We start from the raw sequence: 23,015 nt of genomic DNA on the forward strand, positions 1-23,015 counted from the left end.
CAATATCCTACAAATTTAAATACCCGATGAGCGCAGCGTAAAATTACTGAAAAAAAAAATCACACTTTTTGTAGAAATGTGTTTTATGAAAACTGGCCAATAATTAATTCTCCCCCAGTGTTGGCGTTCCCACTTTCCTTTATTTCATACAGTAATTGAAGCAAAATCCAAGATTCAACCTAAAAACAGAAGTCTCAGTAATTCCTTTAAACACGTCCTCCATTTATGATTCAACTCTGGCTTCGGCTTCAAAAACTGCATCAAAAAACGTGAATGTGAGAACACATTCAAAGGTGAAAGCCCAATTATTAAAACACAACTTGGAATATTTTAGGATGCACAACACGTGCCATACTGTTTTGGTGGGGAGTACATTGAAAACATCACTGTACATGCACATTCTGTACAATGTTGTCAATGAACATTCGGTAAGGCAATCACTTCATTCTGTGGGCAAACTGCACATAAGGAGGATCCATCCTGGCAAGAAACTGAAGTGATCACTACACACATTTTGGAATGCATATCTAAAGCCCAGAAAACAGAACAGTGCCTTGTCCATACATAAGTTGTTCATACTAGGCATGCATGTGTATTATAGGCTGGGCAACCTAAATGCAAATAAATTCTATAGCGCGTCCGGCAAATACTGCAATTAATTGGAGCAGATCGTAAATTACATTACTGGAAATTAAGCCTTAAAAAATGCTGACCATTGACATTTATGTAGAATACAACAAAAAAAGTCTTATAGGTGAGGGTACTACCTCTAGGACCTTATCCTAATGGAAGTACAGGGGTCACAGAAGAGGATGAGAGCAGGACCTGTAAGCAGGTGAGAGCAGGGCCTGTAAGCAGGGAAGAGCAGAGCCTGTAAGCAGGTGAGAGCAGGACCTGTAAGCAGGTGAGAGCAGGGCCTGTAAGCAGGGAAGAGCAGAGCCTGTAAGCAGGTGAGAGCAGGGCCTGTAAGCAGGTGAGAGCAGGGCCTGTAAGCAGGTTAGAGCAGGGCCTGTAAGCAGGTGAGAGCAGGGCCTGTAAGCAGGTGAGAGCAGGACCTGTAAGCAGGGAAGAGCAGGACCTGTAAGCAGGGAAGAGCAGGGCCTGTAAGCAGGTTAGAGCAGGGCCTGTAAGCAGGTGAGAGCAGGGCCTGTAAGCAGGGAAGAGCAGGACCTGTAAGCAGGTTAGAGCAGAGCCTGTAAGCAGGTTAGAGCAGGGCCTGTAAGCAGGTGAGAGCAGGGCCTGTAAGCAGGTGAGAGCAGGACCTGTAAGCAGGTTAGAGCAGGGCCTGTAAGCAGGTGAGAGCAGGACCTGTAAGCAGGGAAGAGCAGGACCTGTAAGCAGGGAAGAGCAGGACCTGTAAGCAGGTGAGAGCAGGGCTTGTAAGCAGGGAAGAGCAGGGCCTGTAAGCAGGTGAGAGCAGGACCTGTAAGCAGGTTAGAGCAGGGCCTGTAAGCAGGGAAGAGCAGGGCCTGTAAGCAGGTGAGAGAAGGACCTGTAAGCAGGTTAGAGCAGGGCCTGTGAGCAGGTGAGAGCAGGGCCTGTAAGCAGGTGAGAGCAGGGCCTGAAAGCAGGTGAGAGCAGGGCCTGTAAGCAGGTGAGAGCAGGGCCTGTAAGCAGGTGAGAGCAGGACCTGTATGCAGGTTAGAGCAGGGCCTGTATGCAGGTTAGAGCAGGGCCTGTAAGCAGGTTAGAGCAGGGCCTGTAAGCAGGTTAGAACAGGGCCTGCAAGCAGGTTAGAGCAGGGCCTGCAAGCAGGTTAGAGCAGGGCCTGTAAGCAGGTTAGAGCAGGGCCTGTAAGCAGGTTAGAGCAGGGCCTGTAAGCAGGTGAGAGCAGGGCCGGTAAGCAGGTTAGAGCAGGGCCTGTAAGCAGGTTAGAGCAGGGCCTGTAAGCAGGTTAGAGCAGGGCCTGTAAGCAGGTTAGAGCAGGGCCTGTAAGAAGGTGAGAGCAGGGCATGTGAGCAGGTGAGAGCAGGACCTGTAAGCAGGTTAGAGCAGGGCCTGTAAGCAGGTGAGAGCAGGGCCTGTAAGCAGGTGAGAGCAGGGCCTGTAAGCAGGTGAGAGCAGGGCCTGTAAGCAGCCCTCTCCTTTTCATTTACTCCTTTCACCTTGGCTATTTTGCATGACACAAAAGGGACCCGTGTATTCCCAATAGGCAGGGTCCTACCTAATAGACATTTAGTACAGAGCAATCCTATAAAAATCAATGACTTAACAATGCCTTTATGTATGAGGTGTAATAATAAGGATCGACAACGTTAAGACCAATTAAAAAAACCTTTGTGGAGCAACTTAGTACGGTGGGGATGGAGACTGGTTTAAAGGGGTACTCCGCCACTAGACTTCTTAACCCATACTCAAAGACTGCGGTACCCCGGACATCCGGTGCACGGAGCGAACTTTGCTAAGTGCTAGATGACTGGCGATGTGAGGCAGAGGCTCGTGACGCCACGGTCACGCCCCGCTCGTGACGTCACGGCCATGCCCCCTCAATGCAGCGTCACGCCCCCTCCCATAGACTTGCATTGAGGAGGCATGGCCGTGACGTCACGAGCAGGGCGCGACTGTGACGCCACGAGCCTCCGGCGTTGCACCCAATGCTCTAAACGAATGCCGGGTGCAGCAAGGAGATTGCGAGGGTCCCCAGCGGCGGGGACCCCGCGACCAGACATCTGGTACCCCTTTAACTAGAAAAAAGAACCTGCTCGAACCATACACCTCACCAGGATCCGGACTAGATTCTATTTGCTTTACTATACACACAATGGATTATGTAAGGTATAGAAATGCAAGAAAACTAAGTGTATTCCAGTTGTTTGACCGGTCATGGAACCACACATCTTAGTACAGAAAATATATCAAAAGAAGATGTGTATGAGGTGCCCATGCCAATTAAACAGACTCTCGTTCTGACTTGTTAGGAAAACGGGATCTGCAACCTCATTGGTTTTTGAAGGAAACTGCTCCACTCTTGCTCCCCCCCCTTTTTGTACACTCTCAAAAAAGTACATTATGTCTTTGGTAATAGGGCCGAGTTATGTTTTCTATATTTTGCTTTCTATGTTGTACATAGAGTATTGTAAAGCAAATACAGTCTAGGATCTGGTGAAGGCTGCTTCATGCATGTCTCGTGTTCCATCAAATGCGCAGGAGTGTTCAGCACTGTCATGGCGGGATGAAACTTAGAATTCCCTTATGAATGGGCATCTGTGGTCGACACATGTTCTCGGGAACCTTCCATAAATGACTGGTTATTCATGAAAAACATTTGCTGAGTTACAAAGACAGGCAAACAGTTTGTTTCAATCCACCAAATTTTAGGGACATCATTGTCGTATTTCTTTTTCCATGTTCTATCGTTTTCCAGGAGTTATGACATATACATTTATGGCATGTGGTAGACGCTATAGGGTTCCCCTTGAGGTGCCATAGAAGAAGTGTGACAGATTTGAAGCACCTTACACCATTAAGTCACCTCACTTTGCCGCAGGGAGAAAAATGAGAGGGGGTTAACCATAGTAAGTTACTTCTTCTCAAATTTTCCCCCTAAAACTGGCACACAATGAGTTATTTATTTTGTTGAATTTCAACATACATCCTTTAAGAGAACAGCTGCCGTTGAATCCTACCGAAATCTACCGAAGGAATACTCGAGAATACATCCGGGATTAATGCTGAATTTTCATCTGTCCTTGAGCACATCAGAGCTGCAAACTTGGCAATTCTTTAATACGTCTATGAAACTTGTTGCCCGGAGCTGTTTTTTTTTTTTTTTTTTCCTTTTCTTTTTTTTTTCTTTTTTTTTAAACATAATCCCCAAAAAATCAATAGCAATAATAATAATAAAAAATTATAATAATAAATATAATAAATACAACTTTGCTTACCACAAATGTGGAGGAAAAAAAGGGAGACTGGTTTCACGATAAAAAAAAAAAAAAAAAAGTAAAAGACACTGAAAAGGACATGTACAATCTAATCCTGGCATTAAAACACTTGGACGTGTGCGTTACAAGCCCCCACTACACAATGAGGAGGAGGAGGAGGAGGGTGGAAGGGGTGTACGTGGTGCTGACAGGACTGGTTTTCTCAGTGCATTGTCTCCTTTAAAACTTGGATGGAAACGCGGAGTCCTCACCCTCTGTTTTACATTTAAATCTCTTCTCATCCCCATAGGGCAACAAGTGTTTGGGGTCATGCTCCGAGCAATACAGTCTTTCATCCTGGGCTGTGGTTTTCAGAGCTCCTATCTCGTGCTCTTTGCAAAAAGATGATGGACAGAAGTCACAGAAGGATGAAGAAGCAGCTCCGCATCGGTCACACTGGTGCCACGGACAATCCCATTTTCCTATAAGAATAGAAAAAAAAGATAAAAAGTTGCATGAATGAATGTGATGAAGTTGTTTACAGAAAATATACCAAAAGATCACCGTAGTGATCCACTAGTTCCCTAAATTTACCATATATTAAGAAAAAAAATATTTTTTATTTCATATTATTTCACACACAAAAAAAGATTAAAAAATCAGGGTGTCTCTCTTTCCAGAAATTGTAATATACAAGGAGTACTACCAGGACTCAATAGCAATACAGTATGCACCTGCAGTGTGCCATACTGAGGGAAAGGACACCACTGTGTTTTAAAATCAATTTGCAGCCCCCCTCGACATGTTTCGCCGTTCACACGGCTTTGTCAAGAGGTAACAGGGCTAAGTTATATATTGGGCTAATATGGATCATCTGAAGTTGTTTACAGCGCGCCTGCTGTTGTAGGTAACTTTTGCAGGATAAGCTGTTGTGTTCTGCGACATGTCATGATTCGCCATCCCCCTTTCTGATACATATAGGTTTTTGTATCCCCCCAAAATATATATATTTTTTTTTACAGAATCCTGTTATATATTTCCAGTATATGGGGTTTGCAGCCTGCACATATAGAGTGAAGAGAAGGTGCTGCTGCTAATATCACACACTTCCGCCTAGTGCCAAGTTGACAGTAAGCAAAGCAGAGCCAGCAGTGATAGGAGGGAAGACCCGAAGAAGCTCCGCACACAGTATACACCCCTTATACACTGTCACGATGCCGGCTGGCAGGAGGTGGATCCTCTGTGCCAGAGAGGGATTGGCGTGGACCGTGCTAGTGGACCGGTTCTAAGTCACTACTGGTTTTCACCAGAGCCCGCCGCAAAGCGGGATGGACTTGCTGCGGCGGTAGTGACCAGGTCGTATCCACTAGCAACGGCTCAACCTCTCTGGCTGCTGAAGATAGGCGCGGTACAAGGGAGTAGACAGAAGCAAGGTCGGACGTAGCAGAAGGTCGGGGGCAGGCGGCAAGGTTCGTAGTCAGGGTGAATAGCAGAAGTACTGGTACACAGGCTTTGGACACACAAAACGCTTTCACTGGCACAAGGCAACAAGATCCGGCAAGGGAGTGCATGGGAGGAGGTCAGATAAAGGCAGGGAGCAGATGGAAGCCAATTAAGCTAATTGGGCCAGGCACCAATCATTGGTGCACTGGCCCTTTAAGTCTCAGGGAGCTGGCGCGCGCGCGCCCTAGAGAGCGGAGCCGCGCGCGCCAGCACATGACAGCAGGGGACGGGAACGGGTAAGTGACCTGGGATGCGATTCGCGAGCGGGCGCGTCCCGCTGTGCGAATCGCATCCCCGACGGCCATGACAGTGCAGCGCTCCCGGTCAGCGGGACCGACCGGGGCGCTGCGGAGAGAGAGACGCCGTACGCGCTCCGGGGAGGAGCGGGGACCCGGAGCGCTAGGCGTAACAGTACCCCCCCCCTTAGGTCTCCCCTTCTCTTTGTCCGGTAACTGCCTCCCCTGGGATGAGGACACCGGGAAAGGATGGAGGGATTCCTCAACGGCAGGCAGTACAGCAGGAGTGGGAATGGGGAGGGAGGGCAGAGGGCGAGGCCTGGCACGGGGCAGTGTGACACCAGGACGAGGGCCATGAGGAGGCACCGAGGCTTGCCTGACTGGACTGGGAGGGGGGGAGAGGCACTTCTTAAGGCGGGCAGAGTCCATAACGACCTTAGGGAGACCGGATACAGGAGGAACCACAGGGTCACGGCAGGGAGTACTGGTAACCGGTTTAAGGCAGTCCTTGAAGCAAGAGGTACCCCAGCTCTTGATCTCCCCTGTGGACCAATCCAGGGTTGGGGAATGGTGTAGAAGCCAGGGTAGTCCAAGGAGAACTTCAGAAGTGCAATTGGGGAGGACCAAAAACTCAATTTTCTCATGATGAGGTCCGATGCACATTAGGAGGGGCTTCGTGCGGAAACGCACGGTGCAATCCAACCTGGCTCCGTTGACCGCGGAAATGTGGAGTGGCTTGACAAGACGGGTCACCGGGATGCGGAATTTATTCACCAAGGACTCCCGAAAAAAATTCCCAGAGGCACCAGAGTCCAGGCAGGCCACGGCTGAGAGGGAAGAGCTGGCTGAAGAAGAAATCCGTACAGGCACCGTGAGACGTGGAGAAGCAGACTTAGAGCCAAGAGACGCCACACCCACGTGAGCTGGGTGCGTGCGTACGTTTCCCAGGCGTGGAGGACGGATAGGGCAATCCACCAAGAAATGCTCGGTACTGGCACAGTACAGACAAAGATTCTCTTCCTTACGGCGATTCCTCTCTTCCAGGGTCAGGCGAGACCGATCCACTTGCATGGCCTCCTCGGCGGGAGGCCTAGGCGCAGATTGCAATGGAGACTGTGGGAGAGGTGTCCAGAGATCTAAGTCTTTTTCCTGGCGGAGCTCTTGATGCCTCTCAGAAAAACGCATGTCAATGCGAGTGGCTAGATGAATGAGTTCATGCAGGTTGGTAGGAGTATCTCGTGCGGCCAGAACATCTTTAATGTTGCTGGATAGGCCTTTTTTAAAGGTCGCGCAGAGGGCCTCATTATTCCAGGAAAGTTCAGAAGCAAGAGTACGGAATTGTATGGCGTACTCGCCAACGGAAGAATTACCCTGGACCAGGTTCAACAGGGCAGTCTCAGCAGAAGAGGCTCGGGCAGGTTCCTCAAAGACACTTCGAATTTCCGAGAAGAAGGAGTGTACAGAGGCAGTGACGGGGTCATTGCGGTCCCAGAGCGGTGTGGCCCATGACAGGGCTTTTCCAGACAGAAGGCTGACTACGAAAGCCACCTTAGACCTTTCAGTAGGAAACTGATCCGACATCATCTCCAAATGCAGGGAACATTGCGAAAGAAAGCCACGGCAAAACTTAGAGTCCCCATTAAATTTGTCCGGCAAGGACAGGCGGAGGCTAGGAGTGGCCACTCGCTGCGGAAGAGGTGCAGGAGCTGGCGGAGGAGATGGTTGCTGCTGCTGTAGCTGAGACTGAATCTGCTGTAGCTGCGACTGGAGTTGCTGAGTCATGGTGGTCAAGTACGACAGCTGGTGATCTTGTTGGGCAATCTGTCGGGCTTGCTGGGCGACCAGTGTGGGGAGGTCGGCGACAACAGGCAGAGGAACTTCAGCGGGATCCATGGCCGGATCTACTGTCACGATGCCGGCTGGCAGGAGGTGGATCCTCTGTGCCAGAGAGGGATTGGCGTGGACCGTGCTAGTGGACCGGTTCTAAGTCACTACTGGTTTTCACCAGAGCCCGCCGCAAAGCGGGATGGACTTGCTGCGGCGGTAGTGACCAGGTCGTATCCACTAGCAACGGCTCAACCTCTCTGGCTGCTGAAGATAGGCGCGGTACAAGGGAGTAGACAGAAGCAAGGTCGGACGTAGCAGAAGGTCGGGGGCAGGCGGCAAGGTTCGTAGTCAGGGTGAATAGCAGAAGTACTGGTACACAGGCTTTGGACACACAAAACGCTTTCACTGGCACAAGGCAACAAGATCCGGCAAGGGAGTGCATGGGAGGAGGTCAGATAAAGGCAGGGAGCAGATGGAAGCCAATTAAGCTAATTGGGCCAGGCACCAATCATTGGTGCACTGGCCCTTTAAGTCTCAGGGAGCTGGCGCGCGCGCGCCCTAGAGAGCGGAGCCGCGCGCGCCAGCACATGACAGCAGGGGACGGGAACGGGTAAGTGACCTGGGATGCGATTCGCGAGCGGGCGCGTCCCGCTGTGCGAATCGCATCCCCGACGGCCATGACAGTGCAGCGCTCCCGGGTCAGCGGGACCGACCGGGGCGCTGCGGAGAGAGAGACGCCGTACGCGCTCCGGGGAGGAGCGGGGACCCGGAGCGCTAGGCGTAACATACACACAATACTAGAATGAAGGATACAGTTAGATTAGGTACAAAAACCTTAATATCTTGGGAATAGAGGGGAGGGGGCAGAAATTAATAAAACAAGAACACCCCTAGACTCAGGGCACACTAAGCTATCAGGGCATAAAAAAAAAATCTGAATGCCTTAGGTCTTCCATTAAAGGGGTACTCCCGTGGCAAAAATCTTTTTCAAATCAGAGGTGTCAGCAGAGAGCACTGTGGACAAGACAAAAAAGAAATTCAAAAACAAAAGAATTTCCTCTGTAGCATACGGCTGCTAAAAAATACTGGAAGGGTAAAGATTTTTTTTAATAGAAGTAATTTACAAATCTGTTTAACTTTCTAGCACCAGTTAATTTAAAAAAAGGAATATGTTTTCCACTGGAGTACCCCTTTAAAGGAGTACTCCAGTGCACACTTTTTTCATGTTATCCCGTCCGGGCTGCAAAATAAAAGAAAACGCACTTTCTCTTACCTGCCAACGAGCCCCCGGAGCTCCGGTACACTCCGGTACAGGTGTTTGGTCCCCGGGCTGTATTCTTCTTACTTCCTGTTAGCCCGGCACGTCACACGGAGCTTCAGCCTATCACCGGCCGCAGCGATGTCCCGCCTCGGCCGGTGATAGGCTGAAGCTCCATGTGACGTGCCGGGCTAACAGGAAGTAAGAAGAATACAGCCCGGGGACCAAACACCTGTACCGGAGTGTACCGGAGCTCCGGGGGCTCGTTGGCAGGTAAGAGAAAGTGCGTTTTCTTTTATTTTGCAGCCCGGACGGGATAAAAGGAAAAAAGTGCGCGCCGGAGTACTCCTTTAAGGAAATGTATTGCCTAGATTTCTTTTTTTACTTTAACCCCTTCCCGCTATTGGACGTATGCATACGTCCAGGCGAATTACACGTTCGCGCAAATGGACGTATGCATACGTCCAAGCGATCTCCTGCTCTGCCGCGGGCAGCGCAGGAGATCGCGGGTGGGACTCAGCTGTCAATCACAGCCGGAGTCCCACCGCAGCTGCCGGGGCCGCGATCGCGCCGGTCCCGGCAGCATTAACCCCATAGATGCCGTGATCAGTTCTGATCACGGCATCTACGGTGTTTGCAGGGGGAGCGCTCTCCCCCTGCCCATCAATCGCGGCGCTGCGATAAAATAAGGGGGATCGGGGGTGTCCAAGACACCCTCGATCCCCCTAGAAGAGATAGGAGTGAGGTGGCAGGGTTGCCACCCCTCCTATCCCTGCTATTGATCGGCGGAGCGGCCGACCAATAGCAGACTGGGGGCGGGGGGGTTAAAGTTCGGTTCCCCCCGCTATGTCCACCCATCGGTGTCCGGGCACAGCGGGGGGAACCGTGTAATAGCGGCGGCGGCGGCAGCGGCGGTCACTTACCCGGCGGCGGCGGCTGTGATCATGGCGGCGGTGGAGGTAAGTATGACGCCGCGTGTGCAGAGTCTGTTGCCTAGCAACATCTGCAGGGCGACAGTTTAGAGAGTGGTCTCTAAACTGTCGCCCTCCAGATGTTGCAAAACTACAACTCCCACCATGCCTTGACAGCTGTTTGCTGTGTTGGCATGCTGGGAGTTGTAGTTTTGCAAGATTTAGAGGGGTTCAGGCTGGAGATCACTGACAGTGGTCTCTAAACTGTAGCCCTCCAGATATTACAAAACTACAACTCCCAGCATGCCCAGACAGCAGTTTGCTGTCTTAGCATGCTGAGATTTGTAGTTTTGCAACATCTGGAGGGCCACAGTTTAGAGACCACTGTCAGTGATCTCCAGCCTGAACCCCTCTAAATCTTGCAAAACTACAACTCCCAGCATTCAGGAACAGCAAATGGCTGTCTCGGCATGCTGGGAGTTGTACTTGCGTGCCTCCAGCTGTTGCATAACTACATCTCCCAGCATTCCCTTTGGCAATCAGTACATGCTGAGAGTTGTAGTTCTGCAACAGCTGGAGGCACACTGGTTGGGAAATACCGAGTTAGGTAATAGAACCTATTACCTAACTCGGTATTTCCCAACCAGTGTGCCTCCAGCTGTTGCAGAACTACAACTCACAGCATGCACTGACAGAACGTGCATGCTGGGAGTTGTAGTTTTGCAACAGCTGGAGGCACACTGGTTGGGAAATACCGAGTTAGGTAATAGGTTCTATTACCTAACTCAGTATTTTCCAACCAGTGTGCCTCCAGCTGTTGCAAAACTACAACTCCCAGCATGCACGTTCTGTCAGTGCATGCTGTGAGTTGTAGTTTTGCCCCCCCCCCCTGCCATGTGAATGTACAGGTTACATTCACACTGGCGGCGGATTACAGTGAGTTCCCTGCTTCAAGTTTGAGCTGCAGCAGCCGCAGCTCAAACTCCTAGCGGGAGACTCAGTGTAATCCGCCGTCAGTGTGAATGTAACCTAAAAACACTACACTACACTAACATAAAATAAAGAGTAAAACACTACATATACACACGTACACTGCCCCCCCCACCACCACCCCTTCCCCCCCAATAAAAATGAAAAACGTATCCTACAGCAGTGTTTCCAAAACGGAGCCTCCAGCTGTTGCAAAACAAAAACTCCCCGCATTTCCGGACAGCCATTGACTGTCCAAGCATGCTGGGAGTTTAGCAACAGCTGGAGGCACCCTGTTTGAGAATCACTGGTGTAGAATACCCCTATGTCCACCCCTATGCAAATCCCTAATTTAGGCCTCAAATGCACATGGCGCTCTCTCACTTCGGAGCCCTGGCGTATTTCAAGGCAACAGTTTAGGGCCACATATGGGGTATTTCCGTACTCGGGAGAAATTGCCTAACAAATTTTGGGGGGCTTTTTCTCCTTTTACCCCTTATGAAAAGGTAAAGTTGGGGTCTACACCAGCATGTTAGTGTAAAAAAAAACATTTTTGGACACTAACATACTGGTGTTGCCCCATACTTTAAAATTTCACAAGAGGTAAAAGAAAAAAAGCCTCCAAAATTTGTAACGCAATTTCTCCTGAGTATGGAGATACCCCATATGTGGGCGCAAAGTGTTCTGGGGGCGCACAACAAGGCTCAGAAGGGAGAGTGCGCCATGTAAATTTGAGGTCTAAATTGGTCATTTGCACAGGGGTGGCTGATTTTACAGCGGTTCTGACATAAGTGCAAAAAAATAAATACCCACATGTGACCCCATTTTGGAAACTACACCCCTCACGGAATGTAACAAGGGGTACAGTGAGCATTTACACCCCACAGGTGTCTGACAGATCTTTGAAACAGGGGTCTGTGAAAATGAAAAATAAAATTTTTAATTTGCACAGCCCAAAGATACGTCAAATGCCAGTGGGGTTTAAATTCTCCCTGCACCCCTTATTACCTTCCGTGAGGGGTGTAGTTTTAAAAATGGGGTCACATGTGGGGGGGTCCACTGTTCTGGCACCACGGGGGGGCTTTGGAAATGCACATGGCCAAATTCTCTCTCCAAAAGCTCAATGATGCTCCTTCTCTTCTGAGCATTGTAGTTCGCCCCCAGTGCACTTCACGTCCACTTATTGGGTATTTCCATACTCAGAAGAGATGGGGTTACAAATTTTGGGGGGTATTTTCTGCTATTATCCCTTGTAAAAATTTAAAATTGGGGGGAAAACAAGCATTTTAGTGTAAAAATTTTTTTTTTTTTTACATATGCAAAAGTCGTGAAACACCTGTGGGGTATTAAGGTTCACTTTACCCCTTGTTATGTTCCCCAAGGGGTCTAGTTTCCAAAATGGTATGCCATGTGGTTTTTTTTTTCTGTCCTGGCACCATAGGTGCTTCCTAAATGCGGCATGCCCCCAGAGCAAAATTTGCTTCCAAAAAGCCAAATGTGACTCCTTCTCTTCTGAGACCTGTAGTGCGCCAGCAGAGCACTTTTCATCCCCATATTGGGTGTTTTCTGAATCGGGAGAAATTGGGCTTCAAATTTTGGGGGGTATTTTCTGCTATTACCTTTTTTAAAAATGTAAAATTTTTGCTAAACCAAGCATTTTTGGTAAAAAAAAAATTATTTTTTTTACATATGCAAAAGTCGTGAAACACCTGTGGGGTATTAAGGTTCACTTTATCCCTTGTTACGTTCCTCAAGGAGTCTAGTTTCCAAAATGGTATGCCATGTCGTTTTTTTTTGCTGTCCTGGCACCATAGGGGCTTCCTAAATGCGACATGCCCCCCGAGCAAAATTTGCTCTCAAAAAGCCAAATATGACTCCTTCTCTTCTGAGCATTGTAGTTCGCCCGTAATGCACTTCAGGTCAACTTATGGGGTACCTCCATACTCAGAAGAGATGGGGTTACAAATTTTGGGGGGTATTTTCTGCTATTAACCCTTGCAAAAATGTGAAATTTGGGGGGAAACACACATTTTAGTGAAAATTTTTTTTTTTTTTTTTTTACATATGCAAAAGTCATGAAACACCTGTGGGGTATTAAGGCTCACTTAATTCCTTGTTACGTTCCTCAAGGGGTCTAGTTTCCAAAATGGTATGCCATGTTTTTTTTTTTTTGCTGTTTTGGCACCATAGGGGCTTCCTAAATGCAACATGCCCCCAAAAAACCATTTCAGAAAAACGTACTCTCCAAAATCCCCTTGTAGCTCCTTCGCTTCTGAGCCCTCTACTGCGCCCGCCGAACAATTTACATAGACATATGAGGTATGTGCTTACTCGAGAGAAATTGGGCTACAAATTCAAGTATAAATTTTATCCTTTTACCCCTTGTAAAAATTAAAAATTGGGTCTACAAGAACATGCAAGTGTAAAAAATGAAGATTTTGAATTTTCTCCTTCACTTTGCTGCTTTTCCTGTGAAACACCTAAAGGGTTAAAACGCTTACTGAATGTCATTTTGAATACTTTGGGGGGTGTAGTTTTTATAATGGGGTCTTTTATGGGGTATTTCTAATATGAAGACCCTTCAAATCCACTTCAAACCTGAACTGGTCCATGAAAAATAGCGAGTTTGAAAATTTTGTGAAAAATTGTAAAATTGCTGCTGAACTTTGAAGCCCTCTGGTGTCTTCCAAAAGTAAAAACTCATCAATTTTATGATGAAAATATAAAGTAGACATATTGTGTATGTGAATCCGAAAAAAAAATATTTGGAATATCCATTTTCCTTACAAACAGAGAGCTTCAAAGTTAGAAAAATGCAAAATTTTCAATTTTTTCATCAAATTTTGGGATTTTTCACCAAGAAAGGATGCAAGTTACCACAAAAATCTACCACTATGTTAAAGTAGAATATGTCACGAAAAAACAATCTCGGAATCAGATTGATAAGTAAAAGCATTCCAGAGTTATTAATGTTTAAAGTGACAGTGGTCAGATGTGCAAAAAAGGGCTGCGTCCTAGAGGTGAAAATGGGCTGTGTCCTTAAGGGGTTAAAGCTGTTTAATGTTTCTGCGGATTCCTCTCGGAAATACAATACCGTCTATTTCTGAAAAGTCCTAGCACAGCCGAAACAAGCAAATTTGCAAAATTGTTTACCTGTGTTTTCCAGGTAGACATTTTACACATTAACATAGCCTTACGGTATGTTAAATGGGTACTCCGGTGAAAAACTTTTTTTTTTTTTTTTTTAAATCAACTGGTGCCAGAAAGTTAAACAGATTTGTAAATGACTTCTATTAAAAAATCTTAATTCTTCCTGTACTTATTAGCTGCTGAATACTACAGTGGAAATTATTTTCCATTTGAAACACAGAGCTGTCTGCTGACATCATGAGCACAGTGCTCTCTGCTGACATCTCTGCCCATTTTAGGAACTGTCTAGAGCAGCATATGTTTTCTATGGGGATTTTCTCCTACTCTGGACAGTCCTTAAAATGGACAGAGATGTCAGCAGAGAGCACTGTGGTCTTGATGTCAGCAGAGAGCTCTGTGTTCCAAAAAGAAAAGAATTTCCTCTGTAGTATACAGCCGCTAATAAGTACTGTAAGGATTAAGATTTTTTTTTAATAGAAGTAATTTACAAATCTGTTTAACTTTCTGGCACCAAAAAAAATTAAGTTTTCCACGGGAGTACCCCTTTAATGTGGACTGAGCCTCTACCGGCCTACCACAGCACATAGGATGTGACACATAATAGGCGTATTACCATAGGGCGGCTGTGTCAGGTTAAGGCAGAGGAGGTGATAAGCTTTTGGACAGTCTCTCTTATCACACATCACCAGTTCTCCTCCATCTCCACAGCGGAAACAGAAATCTTCATGCATCTGCTTCTGCTCGGTTTTGATCTTCCGTTTTTTTGCCTTCAGACGAGCATTTTTGGCCTTTTCTTCATTTGCTGTCGCACAAGCTGTCTGCAGAGTCAACAAAAGAGGGAGGAAAGTCAGTGAACCCTGAAATGTTGCATTTTAGGATCATCATGGAAAAACAAATACTCCACAATGTACAATGTGCATTCACCTTTTGCAAATGCGTCACAAATCCTCTACGAATATATAATATATTGCGGGGAGGGGTGGTGGTAAAAACTAGATTGTTACTTGTGTTCGGAGAGCTCACCTGGTTTAACCCTTTCCTGACTTACATACTATTATGTTGCAGCAGCTGCTGAAGTTGAGTTGTTCTTTTCTGTCTGGCTACAGTGCTCTCTGCTGACATCTCTGCTTGTCTCGGGAACTGCACAGAGTAGAAGAGGTTTGCTATGGGGATTTGCTTCTACTCTGGACAGTTCCCGAGACACGTGTCATCAGAGAGCACTTAGACAGAAAAGAACAACTCAACTTCAGCAGCTCATAAGTACTGAAAGGATTAAGATTTTTTATAGAAGTAATTTACAAATCTGTTTAACTTTCTGAAGCCAGTTGATTTATATATATATATATATATATATATATATATATATAACTTTCTGAAGCCAGTTGATATATATATATATATATATATATATATATATATATATATAAATCAACTGGCTTCAGAAAGTTATATATATATATATATATAAATCAACTGGCTTCAGAAAGTTATATATATATATATAAATCAACTGGCTTCAGAAAGTTATATATATATAAATCAACTGGCTTCAGAAAGTTAAGCAGATTTGTAAATTATAGTAGAACAAAGATAGAAAAATGTCCACACTCACCAAGCCGTATCAAATGATTCGCTTTATTGGATTCTTCAGATATCCATGAAAAAGCATAAGACAAAAACACCCGAGTGCAGGGAGGGGGAGCAGCTCCAAACAGGGAGACTAGGAGCGGCTGTCAGGAACTTACAAGATTTGTAAATTACTTCTATAAAAAAATCGGAATTCTTCCAGTACTTATCAGCTCCTGTATACTACAGAGGAAGTTCTTTTCTTTTTGAATTTCCTTTTTGTCTGACAACAGTGCTCTCTGCTGACACCTCTGTCCATGTCAAGAACTATCCAGAGCAGGAGAAAATCCCCATAGCAAACATATGCTGCCCTGGACAGTTCCTAAAATGGACAGAGATGTCAGCAGAGAACACTGTGGTCAGACAAAAATAAATTCAAAAAGAAAAGCATTTCCTCTGTAGCATACAGCAGCTAATAAGTACTGGAAGGATTAAGATTTTTTAATAGAAGTGATTTACAAATCTGTTTAACTTTCTGGCACCAGTTGATTTAAAAAACGAAATGTTTCCACCAGAGTACCCCTTTAATGCAAGCCATTACTCTAATGCTGTGGTGGCCAATGGTAGACGAGATTGCCAGGATTACTGGCAGAATCATGTGGCCATTGGCTGCCACATCTGGGTGTGGTTTGATCTGGATGTGACTGAGCCATACTACTAACACCCCGTTCTATTAACTGGGATCAGAGATTAACCCTATTTCAGACTTTAAACCTTTAGATGCTGTAGCGAATCAAAACATTTAGACAATATGGTTAGTCACCTCATCAGTGCTTCTGCAAAAACATCATGGGGTTCCGATGGGTTACAAAGTCAGCTGAGGGCCTAACAATGGCTTCATGCCTGCCATACACAGAAAGTTTTACACTGGAAGGCATAATACACTACAATAAAGATGTATTGCAGTGTATTATATAGAGGGGTTTTCTAAAAGTTAATGGTCTCCAACCCACAGTGGGACCCCCACCGATCATGAGCATGGAAGCAAACTGTCCCCCAGACCGGGATCTGAGGGCCATCTTTACTCATCAGACCCCAGCAAACCTGCTACGGGTGGTCCGATGAGTTCCACCCCAAGCCCTGCAGATACTTTAGATGCTCTGATTAGTATTGAGCAGGGCATCTGGAGGGTTAAAGGGGTACTCCGGTGGAAAACTTTTTTTTTTTTTTTTTTTTTATTAACTGGTGCCAGAAAGTTGAACAGATTTGTAAATGACTTCTATTTAAAAATCTCAATCGCAGCTGCATGCTACAGAGGAAATTCTATTATTTTTTAATTTCTTTTTTTGTCTTGTCCACAGTGCTCTCTGTGTCAGGAATTGTCCAGAGCAGCATAGGTTTGCTAAAGGAATTTTCTTCTGCTCTGGATAGTTCCTGTTTCGGGCATCAGGTGTCAGCAGAGAGCACTGTGGACAAGACAAAAAAAAAATTCTCTGTAGCATACAGCTGCTAATAAGTACTGGAAGGGTAAAGATTTTTTAATAGAAGTCATTTACAAATCTGTTTAACTTTCTGGCACCAGTTGATTTAAAAAAAAAAAAAAATGTTTTCCACTGGAGTACCCCTTTAATGGAGGGCATCAACATAATAGCAGGTGGGACACACCGTGCATGGATCACAGCTTCTGTGGTAAAGTATGTACTGCTCCTTTTGGAATGATGCGCGATCCTTCCTCTCCTCCTTGCTAAGAATTCCTGTATCATTGACCACACGTTTTTTTTCCAAAGATCTGGGATGTCTAGAATGATACATTGGAGCAGAACCCCCCCCCCCCCTGTAGTTCACTTATGTTGTAACTGTTGACCTTTTCCCCACCAAATTTGCCCGATCTGACCTGTTGTGTAGTGACGTAAATACGGCTGTGGTGAGGTGTCATGTGGGAGCACTTGTCTAACAGGTTTTTGTTTTCTTTCTATTGTTTGCACAGTTGTATTTGTTGTTTCTATTGACTCTGCATTGTCTTATGACCAACATTTTGTACTTTATTCTAATGCTCAGACTTCCCGATATGTGCCTGTCTGGAGTGATAGAAGATTGCAAGGGTGCGTGCATAGCATCTCCTCATTTAATGAGGTGGAATCAGTAAAGAAACTGAAATAAAACGTTTGGGTCAGGATGCTTCCTAAGACCCTATTAAAGGGGTATTCCGGGCAAAAACATTTTATCCCCTCTCCAAAGTATAGGGGATAAGATGTCTGATCGCGGGGGGCCCGCTGCTGAGACCCCATGCGATCTCCCTGCAGCACCCGCATTCTATGAGGGTGCTCAATCTCCAGTTTCGGAAACCTCCGGGTTTCCGGGACTGGGGACGTGACGTCACACCACACCCCCTCCATTCCTGTCTATGGGAGGGGGCGTGACGGCCGTCACGCCCCCTCCCATAGACAGGAATGGAGGGGGCGTGGCGTGACGTCACGTCCCCAGTCCCGGAAACCGGGAGGTTTCCGAAACTAGAGACGCAGTCCTCGCATAGAAGGCGGGTGCTGCAGGGAGATCTGACATCTTTTCCCCTTTCCTTTGGATAGGGGATAAAATGTTTTTGCCCGGAATACCCCTTTAAGCTTCTTGAAGACATATGTGCTATGGTATTACGACAAGAAGAGATGTCCAGCGCAGTATGTAGGGATGAAACAGGAACTCTATGTTACGGATCACATTGATATACACAGGAACAATAGCCAACGTGTTTCGGATCAAACTGAACCTTTAATCTATGCCATGATTAAGGGTTCAGTTTGATCCAAAACGCGTTGGCTATTGTTAGTGTGTATACCCATGTGATCCGTAATAAAGAGCTCCTGTTTCATCCTACATACTGCGCTGGACATCTCTTCTTGTCGTGCTACTCTATTGGGCCTGGAAGCGCTGCCGGCGTTTCCGTGTTTGGGTGATTGGATTTAGCAGTGGAGAACTGTAGACACCTTTCTTTCTCAGTTCATATGTGCTATGGTATGTTATAAACCCCACAATGGTGCCCCCCCCATAAAGCCCAAATAAGTCCATTAACTCAGCAATGAAAAAAACATTAGAGCTTTTTTTTTGCTTTTAAAGTGCAGCATAGAAGGCAATTAGAGGATCATGTAAAGGTTCTTGTGAATGCCTTCTGCATTCCTGTTTTAGCTGATGTGGCAGGCATGAGATTTCAGTTATACTGATTGCACAAAGAATCACTGAAATAATTTCGTATTGCTGCCTATATTTCCCATGAATCCTCTGACTTTGTAGAGAGAGCCAGGTGACCTAATACCCTAGCTAGAAACCAGCAACTAGCAGGGGAGACTTAGGGTATATACGCACACGGCAGAATTTCCACTTGCGGAATTCCGCCATAAATGAAAGCCCATAGACTTCTATGGGATTCCGCACTCCCATTCACACTTCTGAATTTCCGCAAGCGGAAATTCTGAAGTGTGAATGGGAGTGCGGAATCCCATAGAAGTCTATGGGCTTTAATTTGAGGCGGAATTCCGCAAGTGTAAATTCTGCCGTGTGAATAGACCCTAAAGGGTTGGGGTCAGTTCCCATCATGTGCAGTTGAGGTGTTTATTATTAAAAGTGCGTATTTTAAGAGAAAAATTGCAATGAGGAGAAAGTGATTTTACCTATAACCACTGCTGAGGTGTTTTTTTATGAAGCTTTAAAGGCCTCAGGCTAGTACATGTACAACACTTTGTATTTTTCTTTCACTGCATTATGACCATGTTTTTGTTGTGGTTTTTCAAAATTGCTATAAAACTAATGCACTTGCAGTAGAAACGCAAAGTCCTAATTTGAGCGGCAGCCTTCAGGAGCCCTCTGACGTCACCAATGCTGCTTCCCTAAGCCTGCTCGCAGCTGGACCCAGCAAAGAACCAGCAGCGATGGTGTCAACGTGCTCCTGGAGTGCCGCCTGTGCACCAAGTCTGCTGCCCGAACGAGGAGGATAACGGGTGAACGGGATTACAGACTGGGGATAGGTAAGTATAATTATCATCAGTGTCACCCACACTACACATATGTACCAACATTTTAAAGCGGATGACCCTGATGACTGTTTCCCTTTGGGCAATGTGATTTTCGGTGGGTCAGGCTGTTGATCATGTGACCACATAGATACAGCTGTGCTGGAATGAAACAAATTGTGCTGTAGGACGTGTGATGGTAAGTGTGCATGAAATTGGCAAAAAAAATTATAATCTGGTTCACAGCCACAGCCATCACGCCTCCTCTATTCATGTCTATGGGAGGAAGAGGGATGGCTATGTACTAGCCGTCATGCCCCCTCCCATAGACATGAATGGAGGGGGAGTGGCGTGACGTCACGGAAGCTCCTAGCTTCCGAGTTCAAAATGTTGCAGTGCCAGCCCTGAGATCGGGGGGGGGGGCGGGGGGGTCCCAGCGGCAGCTGGAGAGGTCTCTAACCAAAGGAAACATACAGTCTCCTTGCAAAGAGCTCTGCTGTATGACGCTTAAAAAGTTGTCTGGTCACAACCATCTAAAAAAAAGTTTCTATAAAATCCATCAGCTTTATAGAAACAGGTAGGTCCACTTACTTTAGGTCGTACCCCCAAGAAGCCGCTGCAGTTTTCAGCCCCGCAATGACATTCTGTCCGGCCATTCCCCAAACAGTCAAGGTTGTAGTTAAATGTTAACTCCGTTTCTAGAGATATACAAAATATAGAGAGAAAGAGCGAATACCCAGTTAAAACACTAAAAGATTAGGGACATAAGGTAAGCACAGGAGAGTCCCAGAGGGTAGATGTGTTTACAGCTAGAGGGTTTCTAGACATTTCGCACCTGGGACAAATTTCACACTTTTGCCATATATAAATTAACTCTATAACCCAAATAAGTTTTTGAAACACTTGGCACTTGACACAACATTGCATGAAGTGCATCTGTGTAGCTTTTCTGTTGTGATTTTTTTTTTTTTTTTGCACAAAAATGCTTTAAAATTCAAGTCCCTGAAAGTGTTACACAGAATAAATTAAAATGATAAAGTTATATAACTTTGCAATGTGAAATGTAATATTTGCTGAGCACATACCCTGTTTCTCTCCAGGCAGGAAGTCCAGAAGATCTTATCACACTGATGACTAGCGTCCTCACTCCCTTCTCCCCAGCTCCGAGAGTGCCATGTTTGAGTGTCCCTGATTGGCTGGAGGGCAATCAGGGACCCTCCCTGGTCACTCTCACAGCAGCCCCTCCCTGCAGCTCACACAGGAAACAAGCCCAGTGTGTGAAGTTTTTTTTTGACTGATTTTCAAAGGCTGTTTATGGGGGTCTGATTTTTATACAAACCAGCTGAAATGCCTTGTGGAGTCATAATGAGCTTATATATATATATATATATATATATATATATATATCACTTATTTAAAGGGGTTCTCCACTGGAAAATATTTTCTTTTAAATCAACTAGTGCCAGAAAGTTAAACAGATTTATAAATTACTTCTATTTAAAAATCTTAATCCTTCCAGTACTTATCAGCTGCTGTATACTACAGAGGAAGTTCTTTTCTTTTTGGATTTCCTTTCTGTCTGACCACAGTGCTCTCCACTGACACCTCTGTCCATGTTAAGAACTGTCCATAGTAGGAGAGGTTTGCTATGGTTATTTTCTCCTGCTCTGGACAGTTCCTAAAATGGACAGAGGTGTCAGCAGAGAGCACTGTGGTCAGGCAGAAAGGAAATTCAAAAAGAAAACAACTTCCCCTGTAGTATACAGCAGCTCATAAGTACTGGAAGGATAACGATTTTTTAATAGGAGTAATTTACAAATCTGTTTAACTTTCTGGCACCACTTGATTTAAAAGAAAAATGTTTTCCACCAGAGTACCCCTTTAAGTAGTTTTTTTTATACCACTTTTGGCTGCATATCTCCTTTAAAAGAAAAGTTCAAGATATGCAGTGTCCACACATGTCAATAAAACTGCAAGTAGCAAAAGCAGAAATGTGTGTCTACACACCCGCAGAGGCTGCTGTGATCACATGACATTATTGATGGTCAAGTTTGCTCTACAGATAAAGACTAAGGCTAGGTTCAGACTACGGAATCTCCGGGCAGAAAATTTCCGCCCGGAGATTCCAAGTTGTGCCTGCACCGACTGAATTAGTCGGCGCTAGGACCGCGCGGACACTGCAGTCTCCTATAGACTGCTATGTGTTCCGCTAGGATTTCCGCCTGAAGAAAGAGCAACCCCTTTCTTCAGGCGGAAATTTTCTAGCAGATTTTTCATCCGGATTTTCCGCTTCACAAATTCCAAAGTGTGAATTTGTGAACGGAAAACCATTCACTACACTATGCATTATAGTAAGTGGAATTTCTGCCGGAAATTTCAAAGCGAAAATTCCGGCGGAAATTCCGTAGTCTGAACCTAGCCTAAGAGGTTTACAAGTGGATCATATTAAATGGCTGAAAAGGCCAAGTGAATAAACTAAAGGTATGGGTTATGAGCATAAAGAATGTTTAGAGATTAAGGAGAGTTGCACCTTGAGGTATGTCACAAAGGGCAAACAGCCCAACCCGGATGTCTCCATTTACTGTCCACTTCTGTGTTTCACAGTTTGGATTACAGCTGTGGTTCATGAACCGTGAGTAGTTCCCTTTAGGGCCGGCATCTATGATGCGATCCTGAAATGAAAGAATCACATTCAATATGTTATTGAGAACATTTTTTTTACAAAGTTAATGCCAATAAATACAGAAAGGCTCTTTAAAGGCTGATTAAAAAAAACAAAAACAAAAAAACATTTAAATAGAAAACACGTCAAAAATTTTAATAGGCGGGGGTCTGGATGCTGAAGACATCTCCCCCCGCCCCCCGTTTGTTTTGATAAAAAATTTTGATATGCCTCTACGACATGTTTTTCATTTTTATTAATGATAGTAAGACTTTAAAGTGTACCTCTCATTTGTAAAAACGTTTTATATAATGTAGATAATAACATTATAAGTATATTTGTAATATACATTGGTTAAAAAATATGTATATTTTTGTTCCTGCAGCTATTGTCTGTGTGTCTCTATGAGGAGACCAAATACAGGAAGTGAGGGTGGACAAGCGGGGCTCTGTACACTGAGGACAAGCAGGGCTCTGTACACTGAGGACAAGCGGGGCTCTGTACACTGAGGACAAGCGGGGCTCTGTACACTGAGGACAAGCGGGGCTCTGTACACTGAGGACAAGCGGGGCTCTGTACACTGAGGACAAGCGGGGCTCTGTACACTGAGGACAAGCGGGGCTCTGTACACTGAGGACAAGCGGGGCTCTGTACACTGAGGACAAGCGGGGCTCTGTACACTGAGGACAAGCGGGGCTCTGTACACTGAGGACAAGCGGGGCTCTGTACACTGAGGACAAGCGGGGCTCTGTACACTGAGGACAAGCGGGGCTCTGTACACTGAGGACAAGCGGGGCTCTGTACACTGAGGACAAGCGGGGCTCTGTACACTGAGGACAAGCGGGGCTCTGTACACTGAGGACAAGCGGGGCTCTGTACACTGAGGACAAGCAGGGCTCTGTACACTGAGGACAAGCGGGGCTCTGTACACTGAGGACAAGCGGGGCTCTGTACACTGTGGATAAGCGGGGCTCTGTGCACTGAGGACAAGCAGGGATCAGTACACAGAGTACAAACAGGGCTCTGTGCAGTGAGGACAAGCGGGCCTTGTACACTGAGGCTTTGTGAC

The 23,015-nt window shown here is 45.9% G+C and overlaps 1 protein-coding gene across 7 annotated transcripts in view; it reads right to left on the minus strand.

The window, feature by feature from the left end:
* NSD3 (nuclear receptor binding SET domain protein 3) overlaps positions 1 to 23,015 on the minus strand; it is a 170,540-nt gene that overhangs the window by 7,881 nt on the left and 139,644 nt on the right. For all 7 annotated transcript variants that reach the window (XM_056570934.1, XM_056570939.1, XM_056570938.1 and 4 more), the window contains 4 exons: positions 21,815 to 21,956; positions 19,876 to 19,982; positions 14,331 to 14,535; positions 3,885 to 4,345 (listed from right to left, as the gene is read on the minus strand). In XM_056570934.1, coding sequence (XP_056426909.1) covers positions 4,104 to 4,345; positions 14,331 to 14,535; positions 19,876 to 19,982; positions 21,815 to 21,956 — 696 coding nt within the window. In that variant the 3' untranslated portion in view covers positions 3,885 to 4,103. The remainder of the gene's footprint in view (positions 1 to 3,884; positions 4,346 to 14,330; positions 14,536 to 19,875; positions 19,983 to 21,814; positions 21,957 to 23,015) is intronic.

This window comes from Hyla sarda, chromosome 4, assembly GCF_029499605.1.
Source record: "Hyla sarda isolate aHylSar1 chromosome 4, aHylSar1.hap1, whole genome shotgun sequence".
Taxonomy (NCBI): Eukaryota; Metazoa; Chordata; class Amphibia; order Anura; family Hylidae; genus Hyla; species Hyla sarda.